Source organism: Berghia stephanieae, chromosome 6, assembly GCF_034508935.2.
Source record: "Berghia stephanieae isolate SIO BIC M18660-M18661 chromosome 6, UCSD_Bste_1.3, whole genome shotgun sequence".
NCBI classification, from domain to species: Eukaryota; Metazoa; Mollusca; class Gastropoda; order Nudibranchia; family Aeolidiidae; genus Berghia; species Berghia stephanieae.
The window spans coordinates 45177317-45192307 of record NC_088365.1 but is presented as its reverse complement, the minus strand read 5'-3'; the positions used below and the strand labels follow the sequence as shown (position 1 = coordinate 45192307).

The 14991-nt window shown below is 35.6% G+C and overlaps 1 protein-coding gene across 3 annotated transcripts in view; it reads left to right on the top strand.

The window, feature by feature from the left end:
• Window positions 1-14991, top strand: part of LOC144975104 (ectopic P granules protein 5 homolog) — a 57728-nt gene that overhangs the window by 32333 nt on the left and 10404 nt on the right. For all 3 annotated transcript variants that reach the window (XM_078918831.1, XM_078918833.1, XM_078918832.1), the window contains 14 exons: window positions 242-386; window positions 928-1099; window positions 1778-1868; window positions 2361-2438; window positions 2922-3064; window positions 3922-4090; window positions 4569-4763; window positions 5940-6065; window positions 8093-8174; window positions 9153-9292; window positions 10898-11099; window positions 12003-12164; window positions 12962-13137; window positions 13799-13978. In XM_078918831.1, coding sequence (XP_078774957.1) covers window positions 242-386; window positions 928-1099; window positions 1778-1868; window positions 2361-2438; window positions 2922-3064; window positions 3922-4090; window positions 4569-4763; window positions 5940-6065; window positions 8093-8174; window positions 9153-9292; window positions 10898-11099; window positions 12003-12164; window positions 12962-13137; window positions 13799-13978 — 2061 coding nt within the window. The remainder of the gene's footprint in view (window positions 1-241; window positions 387-927; window positions 1100-1777; window positions 1869-2360; window positions 2439-2921; window positions 3065-3921; window positions 4091-4568; window positions 4764-5939; window positions 6066-8092; window positions 8175-9152; window positions 9293-10897; window positions 11100-12002; window positions 12165-12961; window positions 13138-13798; window positions 13979-14991) is intronic.

The window sequence follows — 14991 nt, the reverse complement described above, 5'->3', positions numbered from 1 at the left end:
GGATTTTGTATATTTCGTCATGGGATGCCTAGGTGATGGGATCATCTAATGCCGCTACGAAAAGGCGTAATTTAAAAAAAAAAATTTTTGTTTGTTAAGCGTAGCTTATCCTGTGATATCATACATGCTCTGGGTGCGTTGAAATGACATTATATTGACAAAGTCGATGTATCCTTGAGTTGGAAATTATTAGGATTCAAATTTGATATTTATTGTGTTTGAATGTTGCTTCCATTGACAGGGTCCTTGGTTAGAGTTTGTTGACACAGAAGGTGTTCAGTACATGCTGAGCTGTCTGGCCGCTGATTGGAGGAATCATTTGGCTGGTGCCAGATTGCCTAATCAACCATTGCCAGATAGGCACAAGTTGAGTGAACCAGAAAACGGTAAGGTCCTTTGACATACTTGTTGTTGTTGTTGTTGTTGTCATTGTTGTTATTGTTGTTGTTGTTGACATTTGTGTCATTGTTGTCATTGTTGTTGTTGTTGATGTCATTGTAATTTTCGTTATTGTTGTCATTGTTGTTGTTGTTGCTGTTTTTGTGATTGTGGTTGTTGTCCTTTGTGGTGGTGATAGTGGTGGTGGTAGTGGTGTTGGTGTTGATGATTATAATGATAATGATGATGATGATAATGGTGCTGATAACGATGATGATGATGATGCTTAAAACTTAAGTTGATGAGTTCATGGTATAACTCAGTCTTTTTGGAATTTTGACGAAATTATGAGTTAGATTAAGTATATTGTAATTTGTAATTGAGTTTTGCTTTTGAACATTTTTTTTCATTTTTAAAACTTCTTGGGTTTTATTTATTTTATTTCCTCTGCTTATCATGCAAAACTTATCCCAGTTTCATATTCTCATTTAAAAGTTTTTCAAATTTTTTTTTTCTTTCATCTATTGTCGCGTTTTAAAAAAATTTCAGCAACCAAGAGAATAGAGCAGCGCTTAAAGCGTTATGATTCCCCAAAAGACCCTCCTGTCATCAGTAAAGTTCAGACTGCCGTCCCTCTGATCAGTCCGTCCATCGTGGTGGACAAAGATGCCTTTTTGCAACTAGTGTCTTCCGATTTGGAGCTTTTGAGACAACACACTCAGTATGATTTAAAAAATAAATAAGAATAAATATTAACATTTATATAGAACATTTCTACGGATTTACCATGCTCAATGCGCTTCACACTGTTTCATTTATTCCCCCCAGCAAGCTATATGGACACCCATTTCTTTTTCATACAGTACCAGTCACCTGTTAGGCATCCTTTTTTGTAACAACACTCTTACGATATCCATCACTGCCTATAACCAGGTACTCATTCACACCTGAGTTGAGTGGGGCAATTTGTGTTGTGTGCCCTACCGAAGAACACAACGTCGGGACCAGATTTTTCCATGATCACTGATATACTCCAGCCACTGACCATTCTTCACACTTCTTGACGTATGTGACAAGACGAGACACCGTGCCACTGAGCCATCGAGCCATAGAAGATTTGTGGCACTCTGTATCAATCTGATATTATGACGAAATGAACGCGAGAAAAATTTTAATTAAATCAAAAATCAAAATTAATTATCAGAATTTCTTAAGGGAAATTCATTTTTCAGCTATTAAAAATTTATTATCTAAAAATATAAAAATATCCTTATTCTTATTAAAGAAAAGAAAGAAGAAAAAAGGGGAAATTTTTTTTTTAAATTAAAAATCAAATACGGCTTACACCTCTCTTTTCATCGAGATCAGTTTTGATAATATTTCACTGTGATATCCACAGGATATTTTCTGCCAAGAATGCAAACCACAGTGCCTTGGATGACATGTACATCCAACTGTTGCCGTCTTTGTACGCCAATGTCACTAAAGTGGTAAGTCGTCATCAATACAATTTAAGTGTTTGGAAAAGTCACAAATGAGAGAGATAAATAACAATGTGAAATTGAATGTAAGCTTCAAGTTAATTATGAAAACAGATAGAATGGACGTTTCAGGTTCCCCCTTTATCAACAAACAGGATAAACCAGGGGAAAGCCGAAATGTCCATTCTATCTGTTTTCGTAATTAAATTGAAGCTTACATTCAATTTCACATTGTGATTTATTTCTTCGAGCTTCGAGCAGCAACATTTACATTAACCAAATGAGAGAGAGAGAGAGAGAGAGAGAGAGAGAGAGAGAGAGAGAGAGAGAGAGAGAGAGAGAGAGTGAGTTATATAGAGCGTTACCCAGATTACAAGAGGCCCCTGGCTCTTTACATTCATAACATAAATACAATGAAAAAGAAAACAATAGGGAACAGACAATAAATGTGTGTTACATCCCAACCGTCAAGTGTGTTATATCCCAACCCTCTATCTCCAGATGAACCTGACTGCCGCATGTCGTAGTGCTTTGAATCCACTCCATAAATGTTCTCTCCCTGCTTCCCTTCCAGTCAGGGTAAGAGTTTTCATTTCTTTGTGTTGTTACGTATAGATATATTTTACATTTAGTTATCTTCTGCATTACATATAGTCATATTTTACATTTAGTTATCTTCTACATTACATACAGTTATTTTTTACATATAGTTGCCTTCTTTTATGTTTTAGCAAGTGTAACTTAATGACATATTGGCATAGTTTTGGACAATAAATATCTATTATTATTATTATTATGATTATGATTATTATTATGATTATGATGATTAATTATTATTATTATTATTATTATTATTATTATTATTATTATTATTATTTATTATTATTATTTTATTTTATTTTATTATTATTATATAATAATAATAATAATAATAATAATAATAATAATAATGATAATTATTATTATTATTATTATTATTATTATTATTATTATTATTATATTATTATTATTATTATTATTATTATTATTATTATTATTATTATTATAACTTAACTTTGACAGATACATGAAAAGGAGCGAAATGAAATCACGTTCCGTCGCATCCAAGAGAACCGAGTGGAATACAAACAGCTGATGATTGAAATGCTTGTCCCCACCCCTCTCAATATCTGTATTGCTGCTGTTCACACTGAAAATGCCATCACGTAAGCACTGACCTTTTTTTTTCTCTTTACCTTGATACATTTTTGAGTTGCAAAGAAAGAATTTAAATCATAAGTACAAAAATAGAGCTGGAAATTTAAGATCCTTTGCAGTTGGTGGTAGAATTATTAAAATTTTGTTGGGTAGAGTTTAAAGCCAGTGCTTTATATATGTTTTATTTTTGGAGATCATAACTGGAATTGGATGATTTAGGCAGGGCGCACAGATTTTAAGAAATTTGTTTACAAATAACAAAGTTCTTCATTGTTTAAAAATTGTGAACTCATACTTGTAAATGGCACCGTAGACTTAATACAGATATTTGCACTTCTTTTTGAGTTTGATTTGACCCAAATCTTTTATTTTTTTTTGGTTCTATGACAGATGCGAGTTTGGTTCTCATTTTGTTTTTTTTTTCCCCGTTATTTATATTATAATGATAAATGGAAACTTGTGATGTTACAAATTACATTTTAGAAGGATTAAAACAAAAAGGACAATAACTGTTTCAATTTGATTATTCAATTATATTCATTAAAATGAAAAACAAACCATTGTTAGTTCAAGTCCAAGATGCATGAATAAACAGGGACAGTGATTCAAAATACTTACTGATATGAGAAGTAGATGCCTTATACATTCTTCATTTTATATTTGTTTTTCTCGAAGAATAATATCTCTGTTTAATATGCACACACACACATACACACACACACATATATATATATATATATATATTTATTTTAAAAAATTTTTATTTTGTTTTTTTGTTTTTTTTGTTTTGATTTTTTTCCTTACAAAAAACAAATTAATTATGATAATCAGGCTAATGTTTTTATGGCTTTCCTTTTCTTCTCAGATGCCTCATAAAACAATGCCAGAAAAGCTCCAACCCTTCCCAGAAGCAACGCCTACGTGATATTGGCTGTACCCTGTTCTTCCAGTTGACCAGTTTAGTCAGTGAGGATACAAACTTCTATCCCCCTGCCAAACATTTCTTTGCCTCCTGCATTGAAATTCTCGGACAAGTAAGTTATATATCAGTTAATTTGAAAAATATTTGTAAAATATCCGCACAAGTTTAGAACTTCCTTCCCAAAGCTCCCTCCCCAACCAGCCGATAGGGTATTGCTTAATCTAGATAGTAAAAGTAGTCCTTCAGAGCCATACGGCCGATGGGGCTGGAGTTTATAGCATTAAATGGATTTGAGAAATTGCTTGCTACCCTTTGGATAGTATGCTAATCTATCGCAAAGTATTTTCCACCAGATCTTACAGACCCAGCTACCCAAGTTCTGCTGGGTGGACATTGGGTTGGGGGTGGGGGGGGTGGGGGGGGGGGGGGGCGAGGGTTGTCATAAAAAAACCTCGACTCCACATGGGATTGATCCAGGCCTCTCTGTTAAACGAGTGCTCTACCAACTGAGCTATCAGGACCTCCAATTCAAGGTTTTTTGGGTTTTTTTTTTCTCATTTCTTTAAATCTATCCCCATTCATTCTAACAGGAATTTGTATCAGAGGATCCCAACCAGACTGAGACAGTCCTCCAGCTGTGCCTCGATAGACCTCTGGTATCAGGCCTGGCCTCTCCCCACTTTGTGCCAAATTCCTGTCCTGATCGCATTGTTGACATGTATGGACAGCTTATTCATGTCTTGCAGGAACAGAATATGGACCTTGTGTTCATGCTCCTTACCAAGGTGAGATATAGTAAAAATAATTTTTTTTTAACTTAGTCCTTCAGAACCATTAAGCCCATAGTAGAAAAATAAATAGGAGAGAGAGAGAGAGAGAGAGAGAGAGAGAGAGAGAGAGAGAGAGAGAGAGAGAGAGAGAGAGAGTTTATACAGGTATTGATAGCATAAAATGGACAATAGCAATTGCTCGCTACCCTTTGGTTAGAATGCTAGCCTTTTTACAAAGTACTTTCCACCCGATCGAACAGCTCCACAGGGGGGTCAGAAAAAATCTCAACTTCACCTGGGATTGATCTCAGTCCCTTTGCATGTGAAGTGAACTATCATGACCCTCAGAGATAGTTAAAAGAGATAATATATAATTTGGTGTGTGTATAAATGTCAGTCTGGTTTTACATCGAGGAGAACCAGATGCTTAAAAGGGAATTGAAAGATTCTAAATTGAGCTTTTTTATATAACGCAATATCCACTAAACGTGCTCAAAGCACTTTACAAGGGGCCCCTGGCCAACAGCAACAATTAACATGTAGGACGGGACATGACACCTTTTAGGCGATATAACATTTTTTTTCGGACGCTGTTAACGGCCAGGTACTCATTTTACACCTGAATACAGTGAGAGAATGTGAGTAAAGAGCCTTCTCCAAGGACTCAACTATGCGCAGAGTGAGGCTCAAACCCAGGACCTCCCGATCCGAAAGCGAATGTCATACCACTAGACTACATAGCCGCACTAAAAATGATCAGATATATAAAATTGTAGATTTCCATGATGTGATTTTGAACTTTTTATTCCAATATTTGGGGAGCCAAATTTGTCCAAATTCAGAATTTTTCCCCCCATTCAGATTTTAAAAACCAAAATTTTAGGTTATAAACAGCCCACTACTCTAATACATTTTAAAGTGAGAAACTATATTAATAAGATTAAAAATTATGCATTTTAAGTCGATTCGAATCTTTGTCTTCAAATTCTGATTTTAAAATTATTTCTCAATTTTTGTTTGTTACCTGGGTTAAATCAAGGGACTTCTACGAATTTTTTTGTTAGAAAATAATTTTAAAACTTTCTTCTTTGATTTAGTATTTCATTACACTTATATATCCTTGATTTAATTTTTACTTGTAAAATATTGTGTTTTATACTTATTTTCTATTCTTTATGATTATCTTGTCAGTTTGACATAAGCCTGTGGCTAGAGCAACACCGGCCCATCGAGTCTGAGAGGAAAAAACTTGTAGAGATTTTGGGATCTTCCCTGACAACCTGTGGACCAGACCCAGAGTCAAGCATGGTTTTTGGGGTGAGTTGTTGCATTAATCGGATAGAATTTTTTAAAAACAAAAAGACATCAGCAATCTTGGAACCAATTGAACTGGATGGTAACATTTGCATGCTACTCTTTGGATAAGACGTCAGTCTATTACAAAAATGCTTTCCATCAGATCCAACAAACCCAGTTATTTTCTGAATTATAATTAAAATAAATAAATAAATAAAATTCCCTTTATTCATCCCATAGGAATAAATAATAATGTGAAGTTGAATGTAAGCTTCAATTTAATTACAAAAACAGATCAAATGAACGTTTCGGGTTTCCCCTTTATCAACAAAACAGGATGAATGAAACGCCACAGATGAATGAGATGATGTGGTAGTGGCGTTGATAAAGGGGAAACCCGGAACGTTCATTTGATCTGTTTTTGTAGTTAAATTGAAGCTTGCATTCAACTTCACGTTATTATTTATTTCTTCGAGCTTCGAGCAGCAACATTTACACTTCATCCCCAAGGGGAAATTTGTCTTTAGGGTCCATTCCAAGGGAAGACTGGAATACTGGAAGACTGCAGTGCAGCGCCACAAATTGACTTGCTCAAGGCCACACAGCACAGCCGTGGGTGATTGAACTCGGTACCTTTCGGATACGAAGCAAAGACCTTACCGCTGAGTCACGCTGCCCTCTTAACAAGTAGTTCTGCAGTTCTGCTTTCTGTTATCCTCACTTATGTCAATATTGTCATACTCTGAAAATACATATTTAAAAATTTGGCCAGAAAACTTGTTCTTCAAATTTCGATTTTAAATGACCCTCATCCTGACAAAAACTCACAAATCTGGGACTTCACATCTTTTTTCCGAGCATGACAAATTAATCTAAGAAAAGGTTTTTGTGGACCTGGTTTTTAATTTAGAGCTTCATTTATTGAAATATTGTGACTTGATTTTAAGCACAAAATTAAAAAAAACAAAAAACAAATAAATAGATAGTGGTCTGGAATTGTCTATTAATTATTTTAAATGTCAAGTCTATGCATTAGTAATGGTAAGAATTTATCTGAAACCTTGTGTCATATTTTGTTATTTTGGAAAATTTTAAAACAAAATTTTTAATATTACGTGATGGACAAGTCTTTTTATATTATTATATCTTTATTGAAACAGAAACTACACCATTCTCATTTTGGACTGGATCCAAGAATTAAGCGAAGCAAAACAAATAATAAAAAGTCACGTAACTCTAGTTTATCACAAGACGTGAAACAGGCTAGATGTGAAATGATATTGTTTTGTTGCTTTTTGATTATTGTGTTTTGTGTTGTTGGTTTGTGGTATTTTTGTTCTTTGATTTTTTGTTGTTTGAGTTTTGTTTTTGTCGTTGTTAACATTTGCAATTTTGAATTTATACAATTAAAGTTGTTTGTTATTTTCGTTCTTTACTGAGTCAAAGGAGGGAGATATACTGCCTTTTCTTCTTGTAAACACCTTAATTCATTTTCTCTTTAAAACTTTAGTTTAATGAGTTTTCATAGTCTTTGTAGTGACAGAAGTAGTAGTAGAAGGAAGAGGTGGAAGAGGAGGAGGAGGAGGAGGTGGCGATGGCTATTTTGTGATTTACAACAAGAAATATTCTACTGAGGCAACAATATTGATGAATGAATATATTATGCAATGACCAGAAGAACTGATGGCTCAAGTGAGTCCTTCAGAGCCATAGGCCCATGGAGCCAGAGTTTATTCCGGTTTCTATAGTGTGAAATTGACAATAGTAATTGCTTGCTACACTTTGGATAGGACACTAGTCAATCGCAAAGTACTTTCCACCAAATCTATCAGACCCAGATACACGATCGCTGCTGGGGGGGTCTTTGCTTGAGAAGCGAGTGCTCTACCAACTGAGCTATCGGGACCCCCAGCTCAAGTGAACCTAGTCATATTTTCTGATCATAGTCTTATTTTCTTATGATTGAGACTTAATCAAACATCATCATTTATCATGTAAAAAAAGTAACGACGGGTTTGTTTCATTTTGTTTTTTTCTTGTCATTACAGTTATATGTGGCCCATTTGAAAGCCTTACTTCGGAGTGGCTTCCCTTCAAACATGTCCTGCATTCTCAACATGATACTACAAGGTAGAGTAATATTTCTGAGGCTGGCTGAGAAAACCCGGGAAGATGCAGCAAGCTTTGATTTGAGATATGAGCCAAAATCGAAGATAAAGTGTTTCCCATAGCAACAAATTTTAATCAGAAAAAAAATCATAACTTGGGTTTTAATAGACATAGAAAGAAAATATAAAGTGATAAATGATTAGAAAGATGTGGTCGACACCACTGCATACATAACTCAATTTATGAAATTTGTGCATCTTTACGGGTTTTCTCAGCCAACCGTACATTTGATTAGATATGCGGTCGTATCCTGGTACATTTCTTGGTTTTCACATGCACATTAATTCATTTTTTAACGCAGAAAGATGCTCTTGTACTTGTTTAAAACAAAAAAATTAATAAAAAATTACCTCATTAAAAGAAGACAGAGAGAAACATAATGGGGACATTTGAGAAGAAAAGGGAACATTTGTTGCTATGGGAAACACTTAAAGTCCTATCCAAAGAGTAGCATGCAAATGTTAAAAATTACCTCATTAAAAGACCGAGAGAAACATAACGGGGACATTTGAGAAGAAAAAGCTACATTTGTTGCTATGGGAAACACTTAAAGTCCTATCAAAAGAGTAGCATGCAAATGTTACCATCCAGTTCAATTACATCCTGGGTGGAGCCCATTGGTTGGTCATCTGTTTGTGTGAATAAAGCATAATCCACACAGCTATCTCAACCCTTCTCCCTTCCACCTCCCCTACCCACCACCACCACCTCCTCTCACAAGAATATGCTTCACAATCTTTCCTTTTTTAAAATATTTAATAATAATAATAATACATGGCATTTATATCTCGCATTTTCATCACTGTGTGATGCTCAATGCACATTACAAATAAATATATAAAAGTTATATATTATATAAAACATATGCCACAATTTACGTTGGGTTTGACTTTTTTTTTTTCATATCTTTATTTTATTTCTTTTTATCTCTGCTTTTAGGTTCAGCAAGCAATTTACTCAATGATAAAGTGTGGGAAACGTTTTTGGCTGTATGTTTTTCCAATGACCCTCGTAACAGCTCAAATTTTGATGCCATGAATATAGAAGGTTGTAATGAGGTCATGCTTTCAACAGCTGAGGTAAGACGAGATGGAGGATGAAACAGATTCTCTACCTAAAACTTTATTTAGTCCTGTATGTGTATGTAGTTTGTATCTGAGAATTTGTTATTGATGGTGATGTGTATTTAAATACAAAAATAGAAAGCAACACAAATTTTCTCAAAGTGGATTAAACAGCGAGAGTTCCCTTGAACTATTCACAGCTGGGCTTTTGAAATGGACTGGAATAGGAAAGATGATCTGGAAAAATTGATAATTCATTGACGGTACCATTTCATAATGCATTAATGCATTGTGAGTTTAACTCCTCCTGGGTTCTTTCATCATTTTGTATTTGTTAAAATGAATAGTCCTTAAGACCCATGAAACCAGATTTTATCCTGTTTCTCAAGCAGTAAGTAAGCGGACAATAACAATTTTGTTTGCTACCCTTTATCGATCCTAAAGTACTCTCCACCAGATCTAACAGAGCCAGCTGCCCAATCACTGCTGAGTGGAAAGGAGGATCTGAAAAAAACAAACAAAAAACAACTAGACTGCACCCAATATATTTGATTCAGACTTTTTTTCTTTTTCTTCTTCTTCTTCCATTAAGGTCAAAGCTTCAGGCTGAATTTTGTATGGCCGGTTTTACAGTAACAGGGGTTTTAGAGGGAAGCAGGGAGCGATTTTTTGAAGTCATAAGTCGAAAGGGCTTGTTTACAATTGGTTGGTAGAGAGTTCCAAAGTCGGATGGTGGAGGGTAAGAATGAGTAAAGATGATGGTTTGGTGTGTGAAGCGAGTAATTTAGTGAGTTGTCAGGACCGCCATATTGTGTTTGTGATTCTAGACAATTGTGACTTTGTTGTGTTTTGTTTTGTAAACTGATATCAGAATAAATATCTGAATTCAAAGCTACATTAGAAGTCAGATTTTAAGAATAGAAAGCAGATCAGGGATACGGACAAGTAAGAAAACAATGCAAACATTTCATGAATCAATTCAAGACCTGAACTCTTTTAAGGAAATGTAAGGTTGACTTTGTGTGGGAATTTCCTTCAGCATTTGAATTTTATTGAAAATCAAGTTATGTTTTTTATCGCTACATGACTTCTGTGCAATTTTCAATTGAGGTGTAAACAATTTCTTTTTGTTCACTGTTCTCATCAAAGTGTGTGTCTTATACCAGTGCCTGATCCCTAATTTTCAATTTGATATTTGATTTGTGTGACTATAATGTGGTCTAGTGGTATGACACTCGCTTTTGGATCGGAAGGTCCTGGGTTCGAGCCTCGCTCGGCACATAGTCTTTACTCACATTCTCTCACCATACTCAGGTGTAAAATGAGTACCTGGCCGTCAACAGCATTGTCTCTGTGTAATATCGCCTGACAGGCGTCATGTCTTGTTCTACATGTTACGTGTTGCTGTTGGTCAGGGACCCTTTGTAAAGCACATTTTAGTGGATATTGTGCAATATAAAAGCTCTAGTTTTGTTCTTTTTTTTTTTTGGGTTTTTTTTTTAATATACTCATCAATCACTACACAAACAGTTTGAATTGGCTATGTCGATATCAGCATTATGATCAATTTCCCACTTGATACATTTTTATCTCATTCTTCTTTCTTTCCCCATTTTTAAGGTCAAGGAATACCTGGACTGGATGGGCTCCTTCTTCATCCATAACAGAATCACAGCTTGCCAGAACAAGAATGGGAGCAAAGGGCTCCACGAGACCTGGGCCAAATATTCCTATTACATTGGCCTGTTTTTGGGCGGCCTCATTCGTAGCTACGCTGCTAAGATATTGAGGGTGTCGGACGATATTTCCAGCCCTTTTCAAAGTAAGTATTTTCAATTTTGACTCCAGAAACTGAGAGATTCAGGTCCTTATATTCCTATACAAAATAGACTTTAAAAAGGAGGCTGTTCTTTTGAAATAACTTATTATTATTATTATTATTATTATTATTATTATTATTATTATTATTATTATTATTATTTTTATTATTATTATTATTATTATTATTATTTTATTATTATTATTATTATTATTATTATTATTATTATTATTATTATTATTATTATTATTATTACTTCTACTACAATTGTTAAAGAAACCAATAACTCTTAATTTCCATATGCCATCAGTCAGCGGCTAACTTAAAAGAAAAAAACCGTTCAATGTACTGCCTTATGTTCTTAACCCTCCCTTTGCTTAACTTTAGCCGTTAACATCTTGTCATCAATTAACTGTTCATATATATTTTTTAAAAATCTAGTTTTAGTTCAACTTTTGTAAAAACTGAAACTTTCAGCAATAATTCTAAGTTATCCAGTATCAAGCTATGTAGAAGTTCTTCAGAGCCATTAGGCCAATGGAGCTGAAGTTCATCCTGGTTTTTATTGTGTGAAATGGACAATAGAGCAATTGCTTGCTTGCTACCCTTCGGATTGGACACTAGTCTATTTGGAAAGTACTTTCCACCAGATCTAACAACAAACCCAGCTACCTGATCACTACTGGGTGGACAGGGGGGGGGGGGTGACTTCACCTGGGATCCCGGTCCCTTTTTCATGTGAAGCGAGTGATTTACCAACTGAGCTATAGGTATGATATGACTAAAAATAAAAGTCTAAACTGTCACTTCCTGGTGTAATTATATTTGTTTATTTTTGTTGTTACGGGAAGAAAGACTTCTGCCCAAAACAATGCCTCCTTTCACCGTAAATCTTTTGTCTTTCAGTCCTGAATAGCCTATGGAATGTCTATGCTCCTTGGATTCAACCAATGGTCGGGGACAACGAAGCTCTGAACATCCCCTGGATGGAAGCAGATGGACAGTCAGCCTCCCACATCATCTCATCTCTATCCGCATCGCTCACATTTATTCACCAATCGATAATGAGTAAGTTGTTTTTGATGTTTTGTAATCCTTCAGAGCTTTACGGCCCATCGAGCTGGAGTTTTTCTCAGTTTCTAAAGTATGAAATATTGTGACAATAGCCCACTACTACTACTACTAGTAGTAGTAGTAGAAGCGTGTTGCTACACCTCCAAATTCATTTCGTCAACCCAGCTTCAGAAGTCTTCCTCCGCCTTAAGAACTGTTTCAATCCACCTACAAGTTTAGTAACTGGCCACTGGGCTATGGGGACCCCCTGATGTTTAGTGGTTGGATAAAAAATCATTCAAGTTCAGTTACAAATGCTATTCCCCCCCCCCCCCTCCCTCTTCCTGCCCCTCTTCCTGGTTATATGGTCTTGTAGTTTGACATTTGTCTTTGTGGGTGGGGTTCCTGACCTCCCATAGTGGGCAGGGAGGCAATTACTACTGTCTTCTCTCCCCATATTATCTGTTTTCCAACATGCTTTGTCTTTGTCTTGGAATGGGATTACTTGGTTTTATCCTGGCCCAGGGAAGCAGTCAATTGTATAGTTTGAGTTTTGGGAGATATTTTTTGTCTTGTAAATCATCTCTCTAATATTCACTGTATTATTTTTGTTTTACATATGATTTGTAAACATTTGAGTGTATTCCTCTTACTGGGGACCTGTACTTATGTCAGGATCCGAAAGCGAGTGTCATACCACAAGACCACATAGCCACATAGTCTGCTATCTCTAATCCTCATGAATTACATCCTCATGCTAGCCATCAAAACCACGCCCACTTTATGCCAATCATTTCTTCCACTCTTCCCAGGCCATAGTCCAGACAGAGCCCCTGGTCTGCTATCTCTAATCCTCATGCATTACATCACTGTATTGTGCACCAAGACCACGCCCCCTCATGCAGTCGAGCCATACCTGAGGTCCATAGAGAAGCTGCCCTGGGAAACTTTGGGACCAGATGTACCACTAGTGGAGGCCATGATTAAGGTAATTCAGTCTTGTTAAACAAGATTTTTGTGTTGTTTGTTTCTTTGTTTTGTTTTTTTGTTTTGATTTTTGTTTGTTTTTTGGGTTGTCTTTTTTTTGCTAGTTCTTTTTTTTGTGGGAGGGTGGGTAGGGGGGCTTTAAGTTGGTACCATTCAAAAAGGATGAATTAAACACCCCCCCCTCGGGCCTATTTTGTTTTCAATTCAATTCATCATTTTTTAAATCATTAATTTCAGATTTTCTTGGATTTTTAAAAAATCTCTTTTTTTCAAAATGATATATCAAGATTAAATCATGAAATCCACATGTCTGCATTTTGCACCTGAGTGTTCAACGTGTTATTTCTATGAATGTATCATATGCATAAACGTGCAGAAATTCTAAGTGTATGGGGAGATGACTAGTATCTTTTTTTTTCGAAAAGTTTTAATTTTTGTTTTGTTTCTTTGTCGTTTGTGCCTGCTGCACCTTTAATGATCAAACCAATGATCTTGGCACTGATATGACCCAATAGTATTTCAAGGTTAGTAAGTCCAAAAAGAAAAAAAAAAGACAAATACCAGAATTAATTGTCGCCCTCGTGATTTAACATGATAACATTTACTTTGATTTCATCAAGAGATCATGTTTCTTTCATATTTATTTTCACTGTCCCTTTCAGGTCAAAGAAAATGCATCTCCTTGTTGCTTCTCTCTGATTGGCCACGTCATGCCATTCGTCAAATGGGACGCCGTTAATAAATACCACATCCACCATACCACTCCAGAGATTGCCTCCCGAATGCAGACGGGCATTGCATTACTTCACATACAGTCCTATGTAGACCTTGAGATGCTAAAGGTATACCGGAGCATACTCAATGTCTCAATCGTTTCTATGTTATATGTTTGTGTTGAGAATATTGGCTATTAAGCTTAACTGCTGGTCAAAATTACTTCGCGATGGTGGTGTGCGAACGAATCGGCGGTCTCAAGAAGTGGGTGAGAGAGGGATCTAGAAATGACTTGGGTTTGATACGAATATTTTTGTGTTCGTGGATAGCTCACACAGTAGAGCCACGCTCTCACCTGCCAGGCGGAGTTGTCGTACCAATAAGGTCGCAGGTTCAAACCCCACCACCGCCGCGAAAATTTTTTTATTCTCTATTGTCTTCTGGCACTTTTCTACTCACTTCATATCTTGATGCTAAAGGTATAGAAATGGACAATACAATATTTATATATAAATTGGTTACTCTCAGCGGTGGTATAGTCTTTGCTTCGTACCCGAAAGGTACAGAGTTTGACTACCTGTCGCGCTGTGTGACATTGAGCAAGTCACCTGGCCTTAGCTCACTTTGCGACGCTGCACTGCGGCGGACACCTGGGTTATTCCAGTCTTCCTTTGGAATAGATCCTAAAGAAAAATTTCCCCTTCGGGAAGAATAAAGGGAATTCATTATTATTATTATTATTATTATTATTATTATATATAAAGGTCTGAAAAAGTGTGTAGGAAACAATGCCAGACAAAACGGAGAGAAAAACACTAAAAAAAAAAAAATGATCACTAAAAAAACAAATTGTTTCAACTGGTGATCGAACTTCAGACTTTCTGATAAATGGTCGAGGCAGGCTGGGTTGGGTTTTTTTTTTTCTTGTATTTTTCTCTCTACTTTGGCACTGTATCATATTTTTATCTTATGCAAATCCCTGCTGTCTAATTTATCACTTACTCCACCATATGGTAATAATGACTCGAAGTAAAAAAAACACAAAAAACATACCTACAACTTGCATCCTTAAAAAATCATCTTCTATATTTATTTTTCTTCATTTTTTTTTTAATTGGCTAAATTTGGCTAAATACAGTTT